General features: G+C 40.7%; 1 protein-coding gene across 4 annotated transcripts in view; it reads left to right on the forward strand.

Annotated features, from left to right (window-relative positions):
• Nucleotides 1–23,157, forward strand: part of SLC30A7 (solute carrier family 30 member 7) — a 59,642-nt gene that overhangs the window by 18,376 nt on the left and 18,109 nt on the right. For all 4 annotated transcript variants that reach the window (XR_004960912.1, XR_004960913.1, XM_036272406.1 and 1 more), the window contains 2 exons: nt 4,320–4,370; nt 6,181–6,316. Coding sequence is in view for 2 of the 4 variants with exons in the window: in XM_036272406.1 (XP_036128299.1) it covers nt 4,320–4,370; nt 6,181–6,316 (187 nt within the window). In the remaining 2 variants the exon portion in view is untranslated. The remainder of the gene's footprint in view (nt 1–4,319; nt 4,371–6,180; nt 6,317–23,157) is intronic.

Below are 23,157 nucleotides of genomic sequence, written 5' to 3' on the forward strand. Positions count from 1 at the left end.
CTTTACTCATGCTGTTGAGCTTCTTCATTGTTATTACTCTGAATTCTACATATGATAACCTGCTTCACTTCGTTTTATTTAGCTCTTCTGTAGAATTTTCTTGTTCTTTTATTTGGGATCTGTTTCTTTGTTTCACCATTTTAGGTGTCTCAGCAGGGTTTGGAGTCTGCCAAAATTTCCCTGTGTGTATTGATGTACCGCTTATTGTGGCTCCCTCTGCTGGGTTTGGATGAGTATGGAAGGGACCATGCTGCACACTAATGTCTAGTCTTACTTACTTTCACAGGCCAGGCAAAGATTCACTTATCCTGGAACTTTTGCCTGCAGGCTGACTATTAATTTCAGTTACTTAATGAGCCTCAGGTTGTAGCCCTCAGCTGAATAAAAAATCCCACAGGTGGGCAGGGTAAGAGGATTTTCGGCAGTTGGATCAATTGCTTTCTCTTGAGTTAAAGCTGCTTTGTGGAGAAAATGGTGGGTTAATGACTCAGCACTGGGGCTCAGGCATCACCTTCTCAGCTCTGACTCTAGAGCCTTGAAACCCAATGACCAGTGACCAGTAACCCCGAGCAGGGCCTAAGGGTCAGTGCTCCCAGACACTCGTCTTCGCCTGCAGGCTGTCTGATAGTCTGTCTGTTAATGAGCCTCAGGTTGCCCTTCTCTTGACCAGGTGGGATTAAATTCCCAGGAGAGGGTTGTTCCTTCTCCCCTTGGGTTAAAGCCCCTCTGATGGGATGGGGCTGCTTGACAGAAATCACTACTGAAGCATGGGGGAGTTACTCAGCCTAGGAACCCAGGCCTCAACCTTCATAGCTCAGTCCCCAGAACCACAAAACTCAATACTGAGAGCCAGGTCCAAGGCTCAAAGCCTTCAGTTTCTTTTCTGCCTACTGGCTGGGGGTAGTCTCTGGCTGTTAATGAACCTCAGGTTGTGCTTTTCCCGGCTAGGTGGGGTTGAATTCCCAAGGGAGGGGCAGTTGCTTCCCCCTCTGGCTAAAGCAGCTTTGATGAGAAAGGGCTTCTTGAGGAAGATGGCTACTGCAACATGGGGGAATAACTCAGCATGGGACTCTTGATGACCTCCTTCCCAGCTCTCTCCCCAGTGCCACAAATCCCCAACTCCTCACGTAGCTCCAGTCCAGTCCACCCTCCCTTTGCTGGAGCCCAAGGTGAGTGGCTGTAGCTGTAATTAGTGTACTGGCCCTTCAGGGAAGTGCTGGTGTTCCCATTGCCTCTCCCTGCCGGACAGAACCTCTACTTTGGTGTTTTTCACAGCCAGATGTTATGTGGGTTCCTTTTCCTGTTCTGCCACTCTGTGCTGGGGTGCTGGCTTGGGGTTTAACCTCTGACTTCCCAGAGGGAGCTTCTCACAGCTAAGACAGCCCTCAGCTGCTGCCTGTGTGAACCCAGCCCGCCCTCTTACACCTCTGCACCTCCTAATAGTCTCGATTTGGGACCCTCTTTACATCCGGTTATAAGGGTTCTCTCCATCTGCTCTTCAGTTGGTTTTTTTCAGATTACCTCTCTTTATTTTAGTTGTAATTTAGTGGTCTGTGTAGCTTCCATTCACTGTGCCACTATTTTTTTCTAATCCAGCCTCCTTGTTGAATTTTGATTGCTGTTCCACCTTACAGAATTTTATAATAGTGGATGGAGTACGTATGTTTATGTTACATTTTTAATTGATCATCTGTTATACTTGGGAATAAAATATGTACATAAATGAAAATTTTGTATTTCCTAGGAACATAAGACTTAGCATTTGAATATTTCTTTTGGATGAAGTTATTTATTACTAGTACTAAGTCAATCAAAATATTTCTATTTCTTACTTTTGAATCACATATAATCATAAAAAGCAACATTTTATTTGAAATACAGATCTTAATGAGATGATTGGAGCTCTTTTTTCCCCTGTTTATGGATAAATAACACTTACTAGCATATAACAATTTTTTAGCATCAATTTTATTCCTAGTTTTCATCTTTATAACATAAGTATTAAGAAGCCTTAGAAGGAGTTTTGTTATAGTGTTTTTAGACAGTTTTTTGAGCATCTTCAAAGTTTCATTCCCAAAATTGCATAATGATTTGTCATTAAAAATATTTTTAATGATCTATTAATTGTCAGCTTTATTAGCTAATCTTTACATTTTATTAAAAGCAAATAATTGGAAGTTGGAAAGGATGTTGCCTACGAAGGATTTGCTAGCCTGTCATTGAAGTCATTGCTTTCCTAACATTACCAACCAATACTGGCAGTTGCCTGTTTGTTGCCTGAGGACTTTTCCCTGTAGTAAGATTCGAGGTAGGTGAAAGGCAGCCTTTTTTTGGTCATGAGGGAGAATGGTAAGTGGGTAAGAAAAATTAACATGACATCAGGTCATGAAGAGATCATAGCAGCTAGTAAATTGAAATGCTAGGCTTTCAAGACAAGGAATCTGACTCCAAAATCTGCTCTTCAGTATTATTCAAAATCTGCCTTCAGTATTATATTAGCCAATTTGGGGATGCAGTACTAATAGGGCCATGATTCCTTCTTGCCCTTAAGAGACATCTCAGTCTCACTGGGAAATGCAGTGAGCTTCATATTTCTTGGAATGCTGCATTGTGAGTCAAGCCAGCTGCTTATTTGTTTTAACAGATCATATCTCAGTGATATAAACAGTAAAGGTTTATATCTTGTGTTGGGTTGATGGGGGTAGAGGCTGTATCCTCATGGTAGTTCAAGGATGCAGGCTTTCCATCAGTGGGGTTCTGAACCCTTGGAATGAGGTAAAAGATCACGTGGGACATGCTTAGAAGCCTGGAATTGCTTTCCATCTCTCTTTGTACACTACTGAGTGATACACACCTCTTAACTTAAGGCAGCCGGAGAAGTGTAGTTTAGTTGTTTGCCAGTGCAGGAGGAGAAAGGTAAGCAGCTAGCCATGCTCTGCAACCACTAATACATCTTACATCCAGAAGGACTTTCAGATTGTGCATAAATGGGAGTTATATTGTCTTCTATGGCCATTATATTAGTGCAGCAGAAACACCTCTCAAAATAATTATGTCAAAATGACTGTCTTTATTCAGAGCTACAACCTGTAGACAGAAATCTGAGGCCTTGATCAGGAGCTAGATTTTGAGAACAGATACACTGTTGACTGTCAACAGGATTTTCAAGGTGGCTGCATTTTTGTTCCTACACTGCAGTGCCATGTCCAGACAGATCCCTGTGCATTGTGCCAGCACTGTCAGGCTGGAGAAAGAGGTCAGCCCTCGGCAAGAACCATGCCTCAGGCAGGCTCCGTAGATTGGAAAGCTTGTCAGTGCTTTGATGATCCCGTGTAATGAACATCTCTGCTCTTTTATGTTGTTTACATGTTTTTTTTTGCTTCGATGTTAAAGCCAATTACTAATCTTCAAGTAGTTAAGTATACAGATTGTAGGGTTTTAAACTTTTTTTCCATCATAAAGGCAAAATGAAAGTGTTTTTCTCTCTTCTGTGTGAAAGACTTGGCAAGTCCCTCTAGAAGCTACTGGAAAACTACTGTTTGCTTTGGTCCCGTTTTTCTGGATGCTGTCCTGGCTTCATTTCTTGGACTTCTTATAACTTCAACCATTAGTTTTGTTTTTTGTGCACTTCAGTTGTAAAATTAGCGTAGTGTGCTATATGAGGTCTGTTGAATATTAGATCTTCACTATTTATTTATTTATTTATTTATTTATTTATTTATTTATTTATTTATTATTATTATTTGTGTGTGTGTGTGGTACGTGCCCCTATCGGGAACCAAAACCGGGACTCTCTGGTCCGCAGGCCGATGCTCAACCGCTGAACCAAACTGGCCAGGGCAGATCTTCATTATGTTTTTTTAACTTACTGTTTGTTTGTTTGTTTTTTTATCCTCACCTGAGGACATTTTTCTATTTTTTGTTCAGGTAGAGTGGGAGGGGGAGAGAGGAAGAGAGAGAGAAACATCGATGTGAAAGGGACACATCGAGTGGCTGCCACCCGCACGACCAACCAGGGCCGGGGACAAACTGCAACCAAGGTACATGCCCTTAGCGGGAACCGAACCTGGGTCTCTCAGGACCGCAGGCCGACGCTCTAACCGCTGAGCCAAACCGGCCAGGGCACTGTTTGTTTTTTTTTTAACCAGATTGCTTACTATAATAATTTCCTAAATACTCTGTACTGTTGATGCATTTTGAAATTTCTCATGTCTATCTTACCCTTTACGATAAATTTGAATGAAAAATATTCTGAATTGCAAAAATTGAATCAGAAATTGAAGATGTGTTTTAAAATAATTTAACTTGACTCTCTACAGATGGTCCCTCCTTAAAAGAAACATCAGGACCCAGCAGGCAGATTTTACAAGGTATGACAAGGAACTTGTGTATTTCTCAGTGTTATGAAACTGGTTTCATAGTTTTCCTTTAATAGAAGTACAAACATAGTATTTGTATTTAAAATGTTAGCTTTCCTAGTGATTTTTTTCTTATTAGCAGACAGTCTTTTAATTTAATTATCACTTGCCTGTTTCCTCAGATATAATAATAAGAATAAAACATTCAGAAACTATACTGCTTAAATATAAATGCTACCCATCCCAATGACGATAGTAATACCATAGTAGTATGTTTACCTTTGTAGGATTATTAAATAATTTTTTCAAGAATAATACTCCATATGTACTTACATTGTGGAAAAATTTAGTGCTACAAATGTAATGCATCCAAACCCAAAGATGTGCAATGCCCAGAGTGAACTGTAATGTGAACTCTTGCCTCTGGGTGATGATGATGTCCTGGCGCTGTTCCATCAGCTGTACCAAATGTACGCTCTGGTAGGGAATGTTGACAGAGGGAGGCTGTGCACGTATAGGGCCACAGGGTCTATGGGAAATCTCTATCTTTCTTTTTTAATTTTGCTGTGAACCTATTAAAGATCTAAATGTTTAATAATTTGTCTAGTTAAATATTTTTGAAAAATGTATATTAAACTACTTGACATTTTTAATGGTTTTTCCATCAATTGTCAGTTTTTTTTTAAATCCTCACCTGAGGATATTTCTCCATTGATTTTTTTTTTTTTTTAGAGATAATGGAAGGGAGGGAAGGAGGGGGAGGGGAGAGAGAGAGAGAGAGAGAGAGAAACAGAAACATCAACTTGAGACAGACACATTGATTGGTTGCTTCCTGCACAACCCTGGGGATTGAACCTGCAACCCAGGTCCTCGCCCTTGACTGAAACCGAACCTGCCGACCCTTCCATCTGCAGGCTGATGCTCTAACTGCTGAGCTAAACTGGGCAGGGCCAAGTGTCAGTTCTTAAATGTTAATATATCTAAGTTCTTGGGCAGTTAGAATATCAGTAGCCTACTAATTTAATATTTAATTATTAAAAGTTCAAATATGTTTATATCCACTTTAAAATATTCAAATTCCTACTTTTATATCAAGTTTGAGCTTAGTATAAACTTAGGTTACGAAGTCTTCAAGATAATAAGTTTGTCAGGCTTAATAGTTATGGCCCATAGGAAATTCATCTCAAATGGTAATTTTAATGACCAGCAGAGGGCTCTCTGTGTCCATACTACATATATTTAGTCAGCAGTGTTTTCTTGACAGATCCTTTCTGCCTAATAAAGTTTTCTTCTAACAAGTTATTAACTTCTGGACTCTTTTAACCAGAGATGAATGTGCACAAACGATTTTTAGAATCCATTTATTACTCTGCTTTCTCACTAATAATTATTCTGCATCAGATATATTGACCTCTGCTGATTTGAAACAGGAAAGATTATTTCAATTCCCAAGGTACTATTACTTCGTTACTGAACAATTAATCTGCATTCTTACCAATTTTCAAATTGCTATGTAGTATTTATTTATTTATTTAAAAATTGATTTTAGAGAGAAGAAGTGAGAAGGAGAGAGAGAGAGAAATATCAATGAGAGAAAACACTGATTGGCTTCCTCCTGCATGCCCCCCACTGGGGATCAGGCCCACAACTGGGCATGTGTCCTGACCAGGAATTGAACCAGTGACCTCTTGGTGCATGTGTCGACGCTCAACCACTGAGCCACACCAGCCAGACATATAGGAAATCAAGAATAGTTTTAAGAAATGTTTGTATTTTCAGTTGCTCAGAAGATATTATTTTGATTCTGATTATCTGTTTCTAGGTGTATTTTTACACATCCTAGCAGATACCCTTGGGAGCATTGGGGTGATTGCGTCAGCCATCATGATGCAGAATTTTGGTCTGATGATAGCAGATCCTATTTGTTCAATCCTGATAGCCATGCTCATAGTTGTAAGGTAAGTGCTGGTATATTACTTTCAGTTATTAAAATATGAGGTGATAAATACATTACTTAAATTACAAATCTAAATTATTATGTTGCCTTTCCTTTGGTCTTTTTTTTTAATCTTTATTGTTGAATGTAAAATGTATTACAGATGTTCCACATTTTTCCCCCATTGACCCCCTCCTCCCCACTCCCGCCCCCCTCCTGCCTTTTCCCACACTATTGTCTGTGTCCATTGGTTATGCATATAAGTTTATTTCTTCCCACCCCCCCAACCCCTTTCCCTTTGAGGTTTGTCAGTCTAGCAATGAATTTATACTTCTTAATCACCTTCACCTTTTTCACCCATTCCCCCAACCCCCCTCCCAACTGGCAACCAACAAAATGTTCTCTGTATCTATGAGAATGTTTCTGTTCTACCTGTTCATTTTGTTTGTAGATTCCATTGTTGATAGATCTGTATTCATTGCCATTTTGTTTGTTCATATATTTTATCTTTTTCTTCAAAAAGACCCTTCATCATTTCATATAATAACAGTTTGGTGGTGATGAACTCCTTTAACTTTTTCTTGTCTGGGAAAGTCTTTATATGTCCATTGATTCTAAATGACAGTTTTGCAGGATAGAGTAATCTTGGTTGTAGGTTTTTGCTTTTCATCACTCTGAATATTTCTTGCCACTCCCTTCTGGCCTGCAAAGTTTCTTTTGAGAAATCAGCTGACAGCCTAATGGGAACTCCTTTGTAGGTAACTAGCTGCCTTTCTCTTGCTGCTTTTAAGATTCTCTCTTTGTCTTGAACCTTTTGCATTTTGATGATGATGTGTCTTGGTGTGGGCCTCTTGGGGTTCATTTTGTTTGGGACTCTCTGGGCTTCCTGGACTTGTATGTCTGTTTCCTTCACTAAGTTAGGAAAGTTTTCTGCCATTATTGTTTCAGACAGGTTTTCGATTTCTTGTTCTTGCTCTTCTCCTTCTGGCACCCCTAAGATGCAAATGTTGGCACACTTGAAGCTGTCCCAGAGGCTCCTTACACTATCCTAATTTTTTTGGATTCTTTTTTCTTTTTGCTGTTCTGATTGGGCATTTTTTGCTTCCTTATATTCCAAATCGATGGTTTGCTTCTTGGATTTACGTAATGTATTATTGAAGCTGTGTAAATTATTCTTTATTTCAGTTAATGCCTCCTTCAATTCTAACTGCATCCATGATTTCTGACTGGTCCTTTTTTATGTTCTTGAGGCGCTCACTAAGTTTACTGAGGTTCTCACTAAGTTCATTGAGCATCCTTATAAGCAGTATTTTGAACTCAGCATCTGTTAGGTTGCTTATCTCCATTTCGCTTAGTTCTTTTCCTAGGGTTTTGTTCTGTTCTTTCATTTGGGACCTGTTTCTTTGTCTCCTCATTTTGGCTGCCTCCCTGTGTTTGTTTCTGCGTATTACTTAACAAGAGGTATGGGGCTAGCTGAGACCAGATGCTGCTCATTTGAAAGAATTTAGGAAAAACCTGAAGCAGGATCCAAGACAGGCCAATCCTATGGTTAAGCAAGTGGCAACAGCTTGGGTGGGCCTGAAAGTTGGGTGGGGCGGGGCCTCAGGGAGTCAGCAGGGCGGGGCTACCAGTGTGAGCCAGGTTGCTGGAGTCCCAGATATGGCAACTGTCTGCCGCCCCAGGGAAGGGCTCACCAAAGGAACAAAGGCCTCTTACAGCACATTGGTCCCGGAGAAAGCCCCCTCTCCAGCCCTTGCTCCAGTGCCAAACAGCTCAGTTCTTCCCTGTGTGTCTCTGGTGCCCCTCGAGCTGCCTCCCCTCCGAGCTTAGAGGGAGAGAGTCCGACAAGTCCGTGTGCGGGCCCTTTAAGGAGCTGCCTGGGGCTCCAGCCGCCTCAGCCTCCCTGAGCCTCAGTTCCTGCTGGTTTTTCCAGCCAGAAGTGATGGGGACTCTCTTCCTGGCACTGGAACCCTGAGCGGGGCACCTGGTGTGGGATGGGGACCCCTCAGTCCTCAGGAAGGACCTTCCCAGCGAGGTAACCTCCTGATTTTTTTGTTGTTGTTGTTATCCTCACCCGAGGACATTTTTTGTTCAGGTAGAGTGGGAGGGAGAGAGAGGAAGAGAGAGAGAGAGAAACATCGATGTCATCGAGTGGCTGCCACCCGCAGGACTGACCAGGGCCGGGGACAAACTGCAGCCAAGGTACATGCCCTTAGCGGGAACCGAACCCGGGTCTCTTGGGACCGCAGGCTGATGCTCTAACCGCTGAGTCAAACCGGCCAGGGCTCACCTTCTGATTTTTATTTGCCACACTTGGGTGTGGGACTAGCCCGTGGCGCCGCTGTCCCTCCTACCAGTCTGGATGTAGCTGCTGCTTTAATTCCGTAGTTGTAGGACTTCCATTCAGCTTGATTTCAGGCGGTTTTGAATGATGGTTGTTCTGTAGTTTAGTTGTAACTTTGATGTGGTTGTGGGAGGACGCGATACCGCGTTTACCTATCCGCCATCTTGACCGGAAGTCCCACCTTTGGTCTTTAACAAATTCCTACATAGATGATTTCTCTTCTCATCTGCCTTTTGGTATTTAGCAGTTAATCTTACTGGTCTGTCATTCAAATCTGTAGTAATTTTCTCGAATCCAACACTGTAGAGTAGAGCACTGGAAATAGAAGTGTATTAACCATTGTCAGAATCTTCTGTCTTTGACATCTATATCTTGCACTGCCAAATGCAAAAGCATGTTAGAATCTCTTCTTCTAGAACGGTTTTTAGTCTGTAAAGTCACATTATCATTGCAGCAGTCTTGTAAACGTGCTTACTGAAGTATATTTATGTCTGCTTCCCTATCTAGATTGTAAATTCCCAAGGAAGGATCTGTCTCTTAGCTTTCTAGATCTGTGTTGCTTGCTGTAGTGCCAACGTGTATGTGAAAGTGTGTGTGTGTGCATAAATTCTCAATACGTGCTTGCTGAATTAGATTGTATGATTTTGTCTCTTACATTTATATCAGTTTATTTTATTATTGTTTAATTTTTATCAGAATAATGAAATAATGTGTTCCTTTTCCTCAGTCTTGTATTATTTATAAAGATAATGTCTTGATTGGACTGCTTTATTTATCTTTATGGTTTTGCTGTTCATAAAACTTTTTTTGTTATGATAACGAGACCTTCTAGAAGACAGACTGATGATATTTTTTAAATATGTTTTTATTGATTTTTTTTTTTTTTAAGAGAGGAAGGGAGAGATAGAAATATCAATATTAGAGAGAAACATCAATTGGTTGCCTCCTACACACCCCCTAGTGGGTTTCAAGCCTGCAACCGGGGCTCGTGCCCTGACCAGGAATTGAACTGGGACCTCTCAGTCCATGGGACAACGCTCAGTCCACTGAGCCACACCAGCTGGGCAAGACTGATGATTATTTATAGTGTATAGGTAGATAGAGTAGACTTAATAAATTACAGTGAAATTCTAATTTTATAAATTAGTCATAAATGCAAATTTTTAAATTTTTGCTTAAAAATAGGCTATACATTCTAAACATGCATATTATTTTTTAACTTTATTTTTTAACTTTTCTTTAAATTATTTGTAGTAGGAAGCAACTCTATGTAAAGTCTTTTTTAAAAAGTTAGAGTGCTTTTTCTTCATCTTTGTAAATCTTCCTATACTTCCTTCAAAGTTCAGCTTAGCTACCACTTAGTCTATGGAACATAACTCCTGAGAGCTTAACTAACTGACACATGACCCTCTAGCTGCACGATCAGTGTTGATTTTACTTGGTTTTGCACTACATTTCTTAGTTGCTTCTCATACTCAGAGTAGGATCTTAATATTCTCTTTGTCTACACTGTGCTGTCCCGATTCTCGTTGCTTGGAAGAGGAAGTCTCCCTCTGGACTGTCTTCCACACTGTGGCCATGGTCATTTTTCTTTATGGAGAATCATGGTACTTGGCAAAACTTCGCATTTTAAGTCCTTCTGTGGCTCTTTTTTACCCTCAGGATAAAGTCTGAACTCCTTAGTGGGGCTTCGTGTGGCCACCATCTGCCTCTCCCATCTCACTCCCACCCCTTGTCAGTTCTACTCCCCAGCCACAGTAAATTACTTCCAGGTCCCCGACAATACGTTACGCACTGTCTGGGTGCTGGGCTTCGCTCTCTCTGAAGTGAACTGCTCTCCGCTGAGTGTTCCTCCTGCCCGCCCCACAGCTGCAGGTATCTCCACTGCTCAGCCTTCCCATCACACCGGAGCTTAATGGCACCTCGTGCAGAAGCAGGTCCTGGTCCCCCACCTGGCGGGTGGGTCTGTCCACTTGGAGCACCCTCGCCACTCTTGTCATGCATGGAAGTAGCCTGTCTTCCTGTCTCTCCCTCTCCATGGGGGCCAACCGGTTTTCCATTGTCAAGTCCACACCAACTCTTCCAGGCAAAACATTGGTACATTTTGGATTTGAATGAAAATAAATTTGTTTTGTCAACCTCAGAGAATTACTTTCTCTGCTTCCAAACAGGATCGCTTAGTTCTATTTCTACTCAGTTATTCCACAAATATACGTTTATACACATACAGAGAAACTTTTTTACTAAACTATATCTCACTAACAAACTGCACAAATCGTTTTGAACACATACTTATTAAGTAGACCCTCTCACCAGGATGGTGAGAAGACAGGATGCTCCCTGTTTTGATCTTATGGTAGGAGAGAGAGAAGCACATGCTTTAGGAGCAGTGGAAAGCAAGGGCTGCAGACAGGAGGGGCTGATGAACCCTGTGAAATGCTGCTGGGACTGGTAATTGGTAACTCCGATAGGAGATCCAGAGAGGGGTGGGAGTGGGAGCTCATCCACGTGGCTGTGAGAGCCTGGGAGGGGAAGCCACAGAAAGCATCTGTGGTTAGCTCCTTTCCCAGATCTGGCTGTGCAGGGAGCCTGTGCTTGCTGGAACACCGAGGGCCCACTTTGAACTTTGTGGTCACGATTGTAGAGGGAGAACAACCAGCACCAGTGTATTTTTCTCTGGTCTTGTTCGGCTACTGGGTAAAGGTATGGAATAGACAGAGAGCTGCACAGGTTTGGGGTTTGGCAGGCGACAGCTGACGGCTGAGACAGTAGCAAGGTGGGTTACAGCGGTGGGAACGAACATTCAAAGGAAGCAGTAGATGCCTAAACAACAGGCAAAGCAACGGGCTGGTGGCTTGGGTTCTGGGCGCAGTGTTAGAGTGCAGGGATTCAGGGGCGACGCCCAGATGTAGGAGGGCTGTCCAGTACTTGGCATTGAGATCTTATGGTCAAAGGTATGACCCAGGGGTGGATCCAGGGAGAGATCATCATATAGGGGCTGCGGTTGGATGGATTGTCCACACGGATATTTAAATTCAGAGCCATGCAAAGGGTAGAAGTGGAAAGAGATCCATTGCCACACTGTTCAGTGACTGAAGAGGAGCTGCAAGAACTGGGGTGCTGGTGGTCAGGATGGGTTGCGGGTGGAAGAAACTGATGGCGTAGACCTTAAAGGAACTGTGTTGTGGGGGAAGTAGGAGGACCACTGATCTGGAAATAGTTGTGATAAGCAAGGATATTTACCTCACTCTATCCCCAGGAGTGTGTGGCATGTACGAGAGAAAATAGCCGCCTTTTTAAAAAATATTTTTTTGTTTGTTGATTTTAAAGAGAGAGGAAGGGAGAGAGAGAGAGATACATCGATGAGAGAGATACATCGATGAGCGAGAACATCGATTGGCCTCCTCCTGCATGCCCCCCACTGGGGATCGGGCCCACAACCTGGGCATGTGTCCTGACCAGGAATCAAACCGGTGACTTCTTGGTGCATGGTCGACACTCAGCCACTGAGCCACACCGGCTGGGCAAGCATTTCTAACAGTGCTGGATGGGGACAGCGGCCTCGGGTGACTGCTGTTCTCAGTTGGGCATGAACATGCTGTGGCTCTACAGAAAAGACTGAGGATTTAATAAACATTGCGCCTTTAAGCCCTGGCCAGTTTGGCTCAGCAGGTAGAGCGTCAGCCCGCTGACCAAGGAGTTGAGGGTTTGATTCCAGTCAAGGGCGTGTAACTTGGTGGTTTCGTCCCCAGCTCTAGTCGGGGTTATGCAGGAGGCAACCAGTCAGTGTGTCCCTCTCACATCAATGTTTCTAACTCCCTCCCTCCCATTCTATCTGAAGATAAATAGAAAAATATCCAGGTTCTAGATGAAAGATAGTACAGTTATTTTAAGGCCATAAAGTTTTGGGATGATTTATTAACTAGCAAGGTCTTTCTTAATTCAGTGACAGTAAATGACAAGGTACAGAGCAACACGTAGGGGTTATTCATTATTATAAAGTATATGTCTTTACATGGATGAGGAGAAATTTGTGATGTGTGTGCGTGTATATACACATCACCCAAGCATGGGATATATATTCATTCATCCCTGAATGTTATGTGGGTCTCTCCAGGTGTTGTAATTATAAAATTATGCTTTTTCCTAACGTCTTCAAGGCAAAAAACATTTCTGATTTGGCCTTAGAAAAACATATTTTTTTAAAAAGAGGGTAATTAAAAACCCTTTAGCTTCAAAGTGCAAAACAAAGACATTCTACTTACCTATTTTTTGTTAGTAAAGCAAACTCAGTTGACTTGAATGTCCACATGATAATGAAATATTTGCAAGATCACTCTGGGCTGTTTGCCTGATTAGCCAAAGCCGATTTTAGGAAATAGATGGAAACTCTTACGTGTTGCAACAAAACGGAGTATAAAGGAGTGATTTTCCCTTACCCTTAATTTTTATATATATTTGCAATTCATCAAGAGCAAAAGAAATAATGGGGCTCTTTATATATTTTCTGCATTTAAATGTTCCTCAGTTGAGAATGTGCCATGGAAATAGATGTCTCTCCCTTCCAGGCTGCCTGCCCAGTGTTCCATTTTCACTTTCACAGAGAAAGTGATTTCTTAGAAAAGATTGTTTTCCTCTCAACATTTTCTAGCGTGGGCAAATGATGATATGAATTTCTGGGTAAAACTGGGTGATACTGTGATGAATTTTGTTTCCCAAAGAAAAGCAGCAGATTGAGTCTGACAATGAGAGTTTAATTTGTATCTTCTGAAAATGTACACTTCCCACCAGAGATTTCAGAATGGCTTTGCTCCTTTTTTTCCCATTAGTAGCTGAATTGGAATGCAGAGTAGATTCATAACTTAGAGTGCAGACATCCGAACAATTAGTTGTAGCTTTGAATTTTACTGTGATTTTAAAGTGATGCCTTTAATAGCTTTGAGGCTTGTTTTCATAGTTACTTAAATAAAAGGGGTGCCTATGCATGATGGGAAAAAATACATAAACAGGATGCAGAAATGAGCTGTTACTGGTGTGGTCTTTCTGAAGCCTTGCTGAAAATTTTTTTATAATTAGTTTTCTGAAACTCACCAGTTACCATCTTATGGTGCTTTGTACATTTTTATCATAATTATTTGTTAATACAAAAAAGGGAAATTTCTTTTTTTTTTAGGTGCAGAACTTTTCGAATAATCTATTCACTTCTTGTCAGATTGAAGAATAAAATAGCTCAACTTCTAGAGGCAAGCTAGGGCACTGGGCTTTAGAAAGGATGGGTGGCGGTCTCAAGTAGAGGTATGCAATGGAAAGAATGTGTACTAGGAGAATAAAATTATAAATTTGAAAGTCTAAATCAGAGGTGATCATCTTTGCCCATGAAGATAGGATTTGAACCAGATACTGCTTTTGATAACCCTTGTTGATTCTGTGGCCAAATAGATAATTTTTTGTAGTCTATATTAAGTAAAATGTAAGCATTTTTGTAACATGTAAGAAATATATGAGAAATGATGGAGATACAGTTTTTTAAAAAATGGTTTTGGGTGGTGTCAAAAGACTTCCTCTGTGGTTTGCCTTTCAAGTGGTTATAATTTATGAAGTATACTGTTGGGGGACTAAGATAAAGGAAGAGAGTTTCCCAAGGTTATAACTTGGTGTTGGGAACATTTTTTTGCCTAGAAATTGTATTTTTCTAATAACATATAAAGCCATCATAGAGCGTTGATAATACGGATCAATCTGACACCCAAACGGCATTCTGGGAGAGAATATGCCCTGATGCCATAAAGCATCCATTTGTCTGTAATAATTACCTTCTTCCCTCTGCATCTAGAAATTACTGATCTCTACGGCCCTTGGGGGACTTGAGAAATGTCACTCAAATCATTCTGTATGTTCCATGGTTTGATGAAGCACCCTAGTGAAGAAGGGCTGGCAAGCAGTCCCGGTAACACGGGGAAGCACAGAGCAGTGCGGCAGAGTGGCGATCACTGGCCGGTAACACGGGGAAGCACAGAGCAGTGCGGCAGAGTGGCGATCACTGGCCGGTAACACGGGGAAGCACAGAGCAGTGCGGCAGAGTGGCGATCACTGGCCGGTAACACCGGGAAGCACAGAGCAGTGCGGCAGAGTGGCGATCACTGGCCGGTAACACCGGGAAGCACAGAGCAGTGCGGCAGAGTGGCGATCACTGGCCGGTAACACCGGGAAGCACAGAGCAGTGCGGCAGAGTGGCGATCACTGGCCGGTAACACCGGGAAGCACAGAGCAGTGCGGCAGAGTGACGATCACTGGCCGGTAACACCGGGAAGCACAGAGCAGTGCGGCAGAGTGGCGATCACTGGCCGGTAACACCGGGAAGCACAGAGCAGTGCGGCAGAGTGGCGATCACTGGCCGGTAACACGGGGAAGCACAGAGCAGTGCGGCAGAGTGGCGATCACTGGCCGGTAACACGGGGAAGCACAGAGCAGTGCGGCAGAGTGGCGATCACTGGCCGGTAACACCGGGAAGCACAGAGCAGTGCGGCAGAGTGGCGATCACTGGCCGGTAACACTGGAGAGAGAAAGTATCTGGGGCTTAAAAATTGGAAAGGAGAGATTATTCTTTTATGTAAAATATGTGATTATATTTCTGTAAAACCTGTGGAAAAGAGACAGGTAATTTAGTGAAGTTACAGGTATAAAATTGATGTTCACAATACCCCTTGTAAATAAGCAAAATTCAGTTGAATGTTGCTTTTCAGTAGCCACAACAAAGACAATCTAGAGATCAAATATGTAAAACTTGTGTGAGGGAAATTTTAAACACTAGGTAAAATGAGAACTCCCATACATTGCTAATAGGAATGAAAATGGTGTTATCTCAGTGGAGAGCACTTTGACAGTATCTAGCATACATGTACATTTACTTTTGAATAAACAATCCCACTTTTAGGAATGTATCCTAAAGGTAAATTGGTAAAAATGTAAAATGATGTATAAATAGGCCCTTCTATGTGGCTTTATTCATTTTGGCCAAAGACTGGAAAGAATGGAGGTGTCCATTAATAAGGGAATTCTATACAATTCTAAAAAAAATAATAGGAGAGTGATGTCACCAAAATGGCAGAATAGGAAGCCCTACGTTTAACATGGCGAACTGACAGAATGCCTCTGTGAGAAATCCAGAAACCAGGTCATTTTTACACCCAGGTTAGTGGGAAGCCAACTGCATGATAGAAAATTAATGCCACTCTCCATTCTCATTATAGGGACTCCTACCCCAACTCCCATCTTCTTCCTGGGGAGGGGAAAGGAGTTGAGCCTACCTCCAACTGACTTTTAGGGATCTTCCTGAGAGACTGGTGTCTGTTTTGTGTGTATGCAGTTACAAGGGTTAAGTTCCTAGGAAATGACATTGAATGAAAGAACATTGAGGACCTGGCAGTTTGGGCATCCTTGATAGCAAAGATACCAACCAGACATTAGAGTTTGCAGTACCACAGACAGACACTAGGTGGAACCTCAGGACTGGGGTTTCTTACAGCAGCAGAAGGCCCAGTATTGCAGAGGAGAAGAGCTCCTGGGTAGAAGCCAGCCAGCCTTTCCAATAGGAGATGACGTGCACAAGCTGGGAGGGGCATGTACCCAGACAAGACCTAAAGAAAGCAGCAGTGTCCAAACTTATATTAGACCAAAAATTTTCCCACAAGACAAAAAAGACATTATAGAGGGATGAAAGGGTCAATTTACTAGGAGGTACAACAATGATAAACATAAATGCTCCTAACATTAGAATACCTAACTATGCAAAGCAAACACTGGCAGAAAGGAAGGGAGAAACAGAAAGCAGGGCGGTAAGAGCAGGAGATTTCAGTACCCCACTGTCAGTTATGGGTAGAGCAACCAGGAAATCAGTTGCTCAATCAATTAGAGGGTCAGTAAGGAAAGAGAAGACTTAAACAACACTAAGGAGAGTTGGGCCTAATAGACATATACAGAACCTTCCACCCAACAACATAACAATACACATTCTTCTCAAATGCACATGGAATATTCTCTCCAATAGACTACATGTCAGGTCACAGAAGAAGACCTAACAAATTTTAGAAGATTTAAATTTTATGAAATATCTTCTCTGATCACAGTGGAATGAAAGTAGAAATCAACAGCAGAAGGTAAACACAAAAATTCAAAGATATGTGGACGTTAACAACACACTCTTGAACAACCACTGAGTCATGAAGAAATTCCTAAGGAATTTAGAAAAGATCTAGAGGCACGTGAAGCAAAAACACAGCATACAAAATGTATGGGATGCAGTGAAAGCAGTAGTAAGAGGGCAGTTCATAGTAATAAATGCCTGCAATTTAAAAAAAAGGAGCATTTGAAAGATCTTGCTTCCTGGTAATTGTCAGTTTTGGCTCAGATAAACGCAGTTCTTCCTTTTTTAAAAAAGAATTTTTATATCTCAAATCAACAACCTAACCTTATACCTTAGGAAACTAGAAAAAGAGGAGAAAAAACAACTTGAAGTCATCAGAAAGAAGGAAATAAAGATTGGGATAGATAAGTGAAATAGAGAATAAAAACAATAGAGAAAATTAACCCCCAGAGTTATTTTTAGAAGACCAACATTGACAAACCCTTAAGGAGACTAACCAAGAAACTAAAACTTGTGATCACAGAAGCTACCAGATAATAATTAATTTGATTTTGGCAGTGTTAATAAATATTTCTTGAGTGCCATCTGATTTTTCTAAACAAAGTCCTATTTCCTCACTTGTGTACTTTGGAAATGCATGAATAATATGAACTTATTCCTGCCCAGTCATCTTTTAAAACTATATCCTGTGGAGCTTTTTGCCCTCTTATTTCATTCATCCATTGTCTCTTCCCATTTTCCTACCTCTTGACAGCATATTAATGTGAGTCCATTAATTTTTCTTTTTTGTCTGCACTTTTGTTTTTCATGGATACATAATAGATTATTTCTTCTTCTTCTTCTTCTTCTTCTTCTTCTTCTTCTTCTTCTTCTTCTTCTTCTTCTTCTTCTTCTTCTTCTTCTTCTTCTTTAAATTATATTGCTGGTGTGATTTTGTTAAAATAATAAGTTGCACACCAAGAATCAGGAGTGCCCAGGTATAATTCTTTTTCACCTGTTCTTGAACATAGAATAAGATCCTTTAGCTATTTAGCTGTTACTGTGCAGGGTTGAAAGTCATGTCAAACGAGAGCTGTTCTGTATTTTAATAATCTTCCACTAGTGTTTGAAAATTTAAAATAGATTATATATTCAGAGACATGTGCCAAGTGCTTATTATATTCCAAGCACTGTGCTGGGCACTAGGAATAAAAAGAAAGTGGTGTGATCTCTGACTGCAGAGGACTTAGTCATGAAGAGATGGCTTAGAGCAGAGAGCTCTGGCCTTGAATTATCCCCCAGCTCTGCCTCTTAGCACACATAGCAACCAACAAGTTGTCCTAATTCGAGATAGTCTTCTCTCCCATGAAATGGGGCTGGTTTAAGGGTCTCATATGATCCTGCCTACATCTGTGATGCCAGCAGTTTCTTAAGGTTGCTTAAGGCTGTTGTGAGGATCAAAATGGAACAAATGTATGAATGCACTTTAAAAACTATTAAGTGTTATCTAAACAAAGATGTTACTAATTATTTATTAATGACATTATTTACTAATGCTTTCAGTTTTAAGACCAGATGCATTAAGTGTTATAATTGAGTTCCAGAAGTTTAAGGACAAGGGTGACCTTTTTGTGACTTTGGCTCCAAGTTCTAGGGGTATTTTAGGTTATCTTCTTCTTCCCATTAGTGAGTAAAGTAGGTACTCTAAAGATGCACTGGTTTAAATAATAGGTTTGGAAACTCAGTATTACTGTAAGTTAAACCACAGACCTTGTGGTTGGGGTTATCTGTTCTATATGAGGCTTGTGCAATTCTGGGTTAATAGGTAATTGTCCGTTACCATGGAATACTTGTATTTATGCAAATATGACTGCATATTTACAGCCTGCCACAGGACCACCATGTCTAAATGTAGACTACATTACAGTTTTGGGTCAGTTATCTTTGGCTTTTTTGTCCACTAAACATTTTGGAGTATCTGACATATACCAGGCCTTCAGATTTGTGCGTTCTATTAAAAATGACAGCTATCTTTCTCTGTGTTTGTATATTATAAGAACTGATAATATGCAGGAGGACTTAGCTCAGAGTTGAAGTAGTAATTATGTTTCAGTCATTATTAATAGATATTTATCTGCAGGTCTAAGTAGTTTCAGCTCTGAAATTTCTTATTGTTAAGCATTATGATTACCACTGGTCTGATGTTCTTCAAAAGTGTTCATGATGGATGTCCTCTTTATTCACTGTTGAAATGGTAAGACTTTCACTAAAAGCTACTGTTGAAGTAAGATTTGAATATATTTTCATTTGCAAAATTACTGGCAGTAAAAAATAATAACTAGCTTATTTAATCTGCTAGGATTTAAGCTTTCACATCTAAATTTATGTTTATGATCGTATGATTATAAATTTGATTTACCTTCAGCTTTTGAAGAATAAAATCATTACCCTGTTTTACTGGTAGACTCGAGACTCGTAGAGCAAATGACTCATGCCTTTTTTACATATGCTAGGAAATTGGCATTTCATTGTTGAAGCTGGAACTGAGTTAGTCAACCAGAAGTGAACCTCTAATTGTTTCCAAATGCTTACTTTTTGGGGTTTGGGTGCAGCTCTGAGTCTGAGCTCAGTCAGGAATTTGCTATGCTCATCTTTTCCCCATATCTATCCTTTCATTGTGGCCAGATAGATTCATGCTCAAATCTGTTTTACGATTCCCCTTTACAATAGTTAATCAGAAAAACGTGGACACAGACTCCTGAGCTAAACACAATTTTAAAAGGCTAAAATAGAGTTTCTGCAGGTTTCTCTTACATTTTTATGACTGTTGAAATTCTAGAAATTGACCTTGGTTCTAAATGGCATTTTACCCTGTATTTTAGCAAGCACCCTTTTCTCTCCACCACAGCTTCATGACCTAGTTACAGCTCCTGCCGCGGAAATTCTTACATTATGTGAAAATTCTTACTGGAGAAAACGAGTGTGGTGCATCTGTGCACTTTGGTGACATGCTTACTGTTGTTACGTAAACATTTCATTAAAATTCTATCTAAACAGGCAACCATTCCACATTGTCTAGTGTAGCAAAATTGATAAAAACCTCAATGGCACTGGTCGGTTTGGCTCAGCAGTTAGAGCAGCGGTTCTCAACCTGTGGGTCACGACCCCTTTGGGGGTTGAATGACTATTTCACAGGGGTCGCTTAAGACCATCAGAAAACACATATTTTTGATGGTCTTAGGAACCAAGACACCACTTCTCTATCCGTCTCCAGGCGGGTCTGCCCACATGCAGATATGCCCACATATAGATACGCCCACATATGAGTACCTGGCGTGATGACATCAGCACATCAACCCCATCACATACACCCCGTACAAATACAGGTGTATGTGAAAAGGTTGGCACCATAAAGTGCTTAATGAGAACCAGACACACGTGTAGAGAGCAGCTACTGTGTAGAAAGCAGCTACTCTGTTAAAAGCAGCTACTGTGTTGAAAGCAGCAGTATTGGAGGTAAAATTACACTTCATAAATTACAATTACTGGGTAAATGTAAAATCATGTACTGTAAAATCATCAACTACTGCAAAAAAAAAAAAATCTGTACCATGGGAATTTAATCTGGATGCTGATTGGTCTTTTTATATTCACCTGTGGTTGATGTGAATACTGCCCCCTTGTGATAGTAACAGGTATGTAAAAAATACAACACAGAGAATGGTAAATCATAGGAAACTTTAATGAACTATATTTACTAAATTATGCCATGTATCATCTTTTGTATTATTAAAGTTATTGTTCTATATTATTTTCATTAGCAAACCATCCCATGACAATGGATTGTGTAGAGAAGAACATTAAGAAAAGAAAATATAGTGAGGATTTTTTACAGTATGGTTTTACCTCAATAATTACAGCAGGAATTGAGAAACCACAATGTGTTATTTATTATGAAGTTCTATCAGCCGAATCTATGAAGCTGAACAAACTAAAACATCATTTTGATAGCAAGCATTCGAGCTTTGCCGGCAAGGATACCAACTATTTTATTTTATTTTATTTTCTCACCTGAGGACATTTTTCCATTTTTTGTACAGATAGAGTGGGAGGGAGAGAGAGGAAGAGAGAGAGAGAAAAACATCCATGTGAAAGGGACACATCAAGTGGTTGCCACCCGCACGACCCATCCAAGGCCGGGGACAAACTGCAACCGAGGTACGTGCCTTTAGCGGGAACCGAACCTGGGTCTCTCTGGACCGCAGGCCAACGCTCTAACCGCTGAGCCAAACTGGCCAGGGCAAGGATACCAACTATTTTAGAAGCAAAGCTGATGGACTCAAGAAAGCCACACTTGACACTGGTGGCAAGTACCACAAACAAAACGTAGCAGCCATTAAAGCTTCATATTTGGTGGCACTCAGAATCTCCAGAGCAATGAAACCTCACACCATTGCTGAGCATTTACTGTTGCCAGCGGCTAAAGACATTGTTCAAGTTATGATCAGAGATGAATTTGTTATGAAATTGACACTGTCTGCAGAAGAATAGATAACATGTCTGCTGATATTCCTTTTTTTTTTTTTATCCTCACCCAAGGACATTTTTCCATTTTTTTGTTCAGATAGAGTTGGTGGGAGGGAGACAGAGGAAGAGAGAGAGAGAAACATTGATGTGAAAGGGACACATCGAGTGGTTGCTACCCGCATGACCCACCAGGGCCGGGGACAAACTGCAACCAAGGTACATGCCCTCAGCGGGAACCGAACCCGGGTCTCTCAGGACTGCAGGCCAACACTCTAACCGCTGAGCCAAACCGACCAGGGCTCTGCTGATATTCTTAATCAGGTAATCCAGGAAATTAAATCTCCACTTCCAATGTTTAGCTTGATGAATCTACAGACGTTGCAAACTGTTCACAGTTACTGGTTTACATGAGGTATATTAATGATGATGACTTTAAAGATGAGTTTCTTTTTTGCAAACCTCTTGAAACGACAACTACTGCACATGATGAATTTGACAAAGTTGGTTCATTTCTGAAAGAGCATAAGATCTCTTGGGAAAAGGTTTGTGGTGTTTGCACAGATGGTGCTCCAGCTATGCTAGGATGTCATCTGGATTTCAATGTTCAGTACTGAGTGAGTCACCAAAAGTCATCAGAACTCACTGTATGATTCATCGACAGATATTAGCAACGAAGACGCTGCCACAAGAGTTACAAAAAGTAATGAATAGCATCATGAGTTCTGTCAGTTTTGTAAAGGCGAGCACTTTAAACAGTCGACTGTTTTCACAACTGTGCAATGAGTTGGATGTGCCAAACAATGCTCTGCTATTTCACACTGAAGTGAGATGGTTGGCGACAGGAAAAGTTTTAAAACGTGTTTTTGAGCTTCGTGATGAACCAAAATGTTTTTAAATCAGAAAGCAAGACCGTAGTTCGAAGCACTTTTCAGCAATAAAAGTGAACTGCAGAAAATAGCTTACTTGGTTGACATCTTTGCCATCTTGAATGAGTTAAATTTATCACTGCAAGGACCAAATGCAACATGCCTTGATTTGTCTGAAAAGATTCGATTATTCCTAATAAAACTTCAGCTTTGGCAAAAAAAAAAAAAAAAAAATTGAATGAAAATAAAATTTACATGTTGCCTACTTTATCTGCTTTTTTTTGAGGAATGTGACATTGAACCAGGCAAAAGGATTACGATGATAGTTTCTGTGAAAGAACACTTGCACATGCTTGCAGATGAAATTTCATCGTACTTTCCAAATCTACCTGACATACTATTTGCACTTGCCAGAAGCCCATTCATAGTCAAAGTTGAAGATGTTTCTGAGACAGCACAAGAGTTCATTGATGCAGTGAGAACTGATTTCTCTACAGTGCCAGTTACAAAATTCTGGATCAAGTGTTTGCAGTCATATCCTGTTCTGTCTGAGACTGTGTTGCGCCTTCTTCTTCCATTTTCTACAGCATATCTTTGTGAAACAGGGTTTTCCAGCTTGTTGGTTATCAAGTCTAAATACAGAAGTAGACTTGTGGAAGATGATCTGCATTGTGCTCTTGCATTCTGCCCTGAGAATTCCTGGTCTGGTGAGAAAGAAGCAATCTCAACCTTTGCACTGACGTTGGCTTTTTACGTGTACTGTTGCAAAGTAAAGCAATGTAGTTTACTGTTGTTAAATTAAGACTGTTACCCAAACTTAACCAAAGAAGTAAAGGACCTCTTCACAGAAAACTACAGGTCATTGGAAAAAGAAATAGAGGAAGATATAAAAAAGTGGAAGCATATACCTTGTTCATGAATTGGAAGAATTAACATTATTAAAATGTTAATACTACCGAAAGCAATCTATAGAGTCAATGCAATCCCCATCAAAATACCAACAA

This window comes from Molossus molossus, unplaced genomic scaffold (assembly GCF_014108415.1).
Source record: "Molossus molossus isolate mMolMol1 unplaced genomic scaffold, mMolMol1.p scaffold_m16_p_20, whole genome shotgun sequence".
Classification (NCBI taxonomy): domain Eukaryota; kingdom Metazoa; phylum Chordata; class Mammalia; order Chiroptera; family Molossidae; genus Molossus; species Molossus molossus.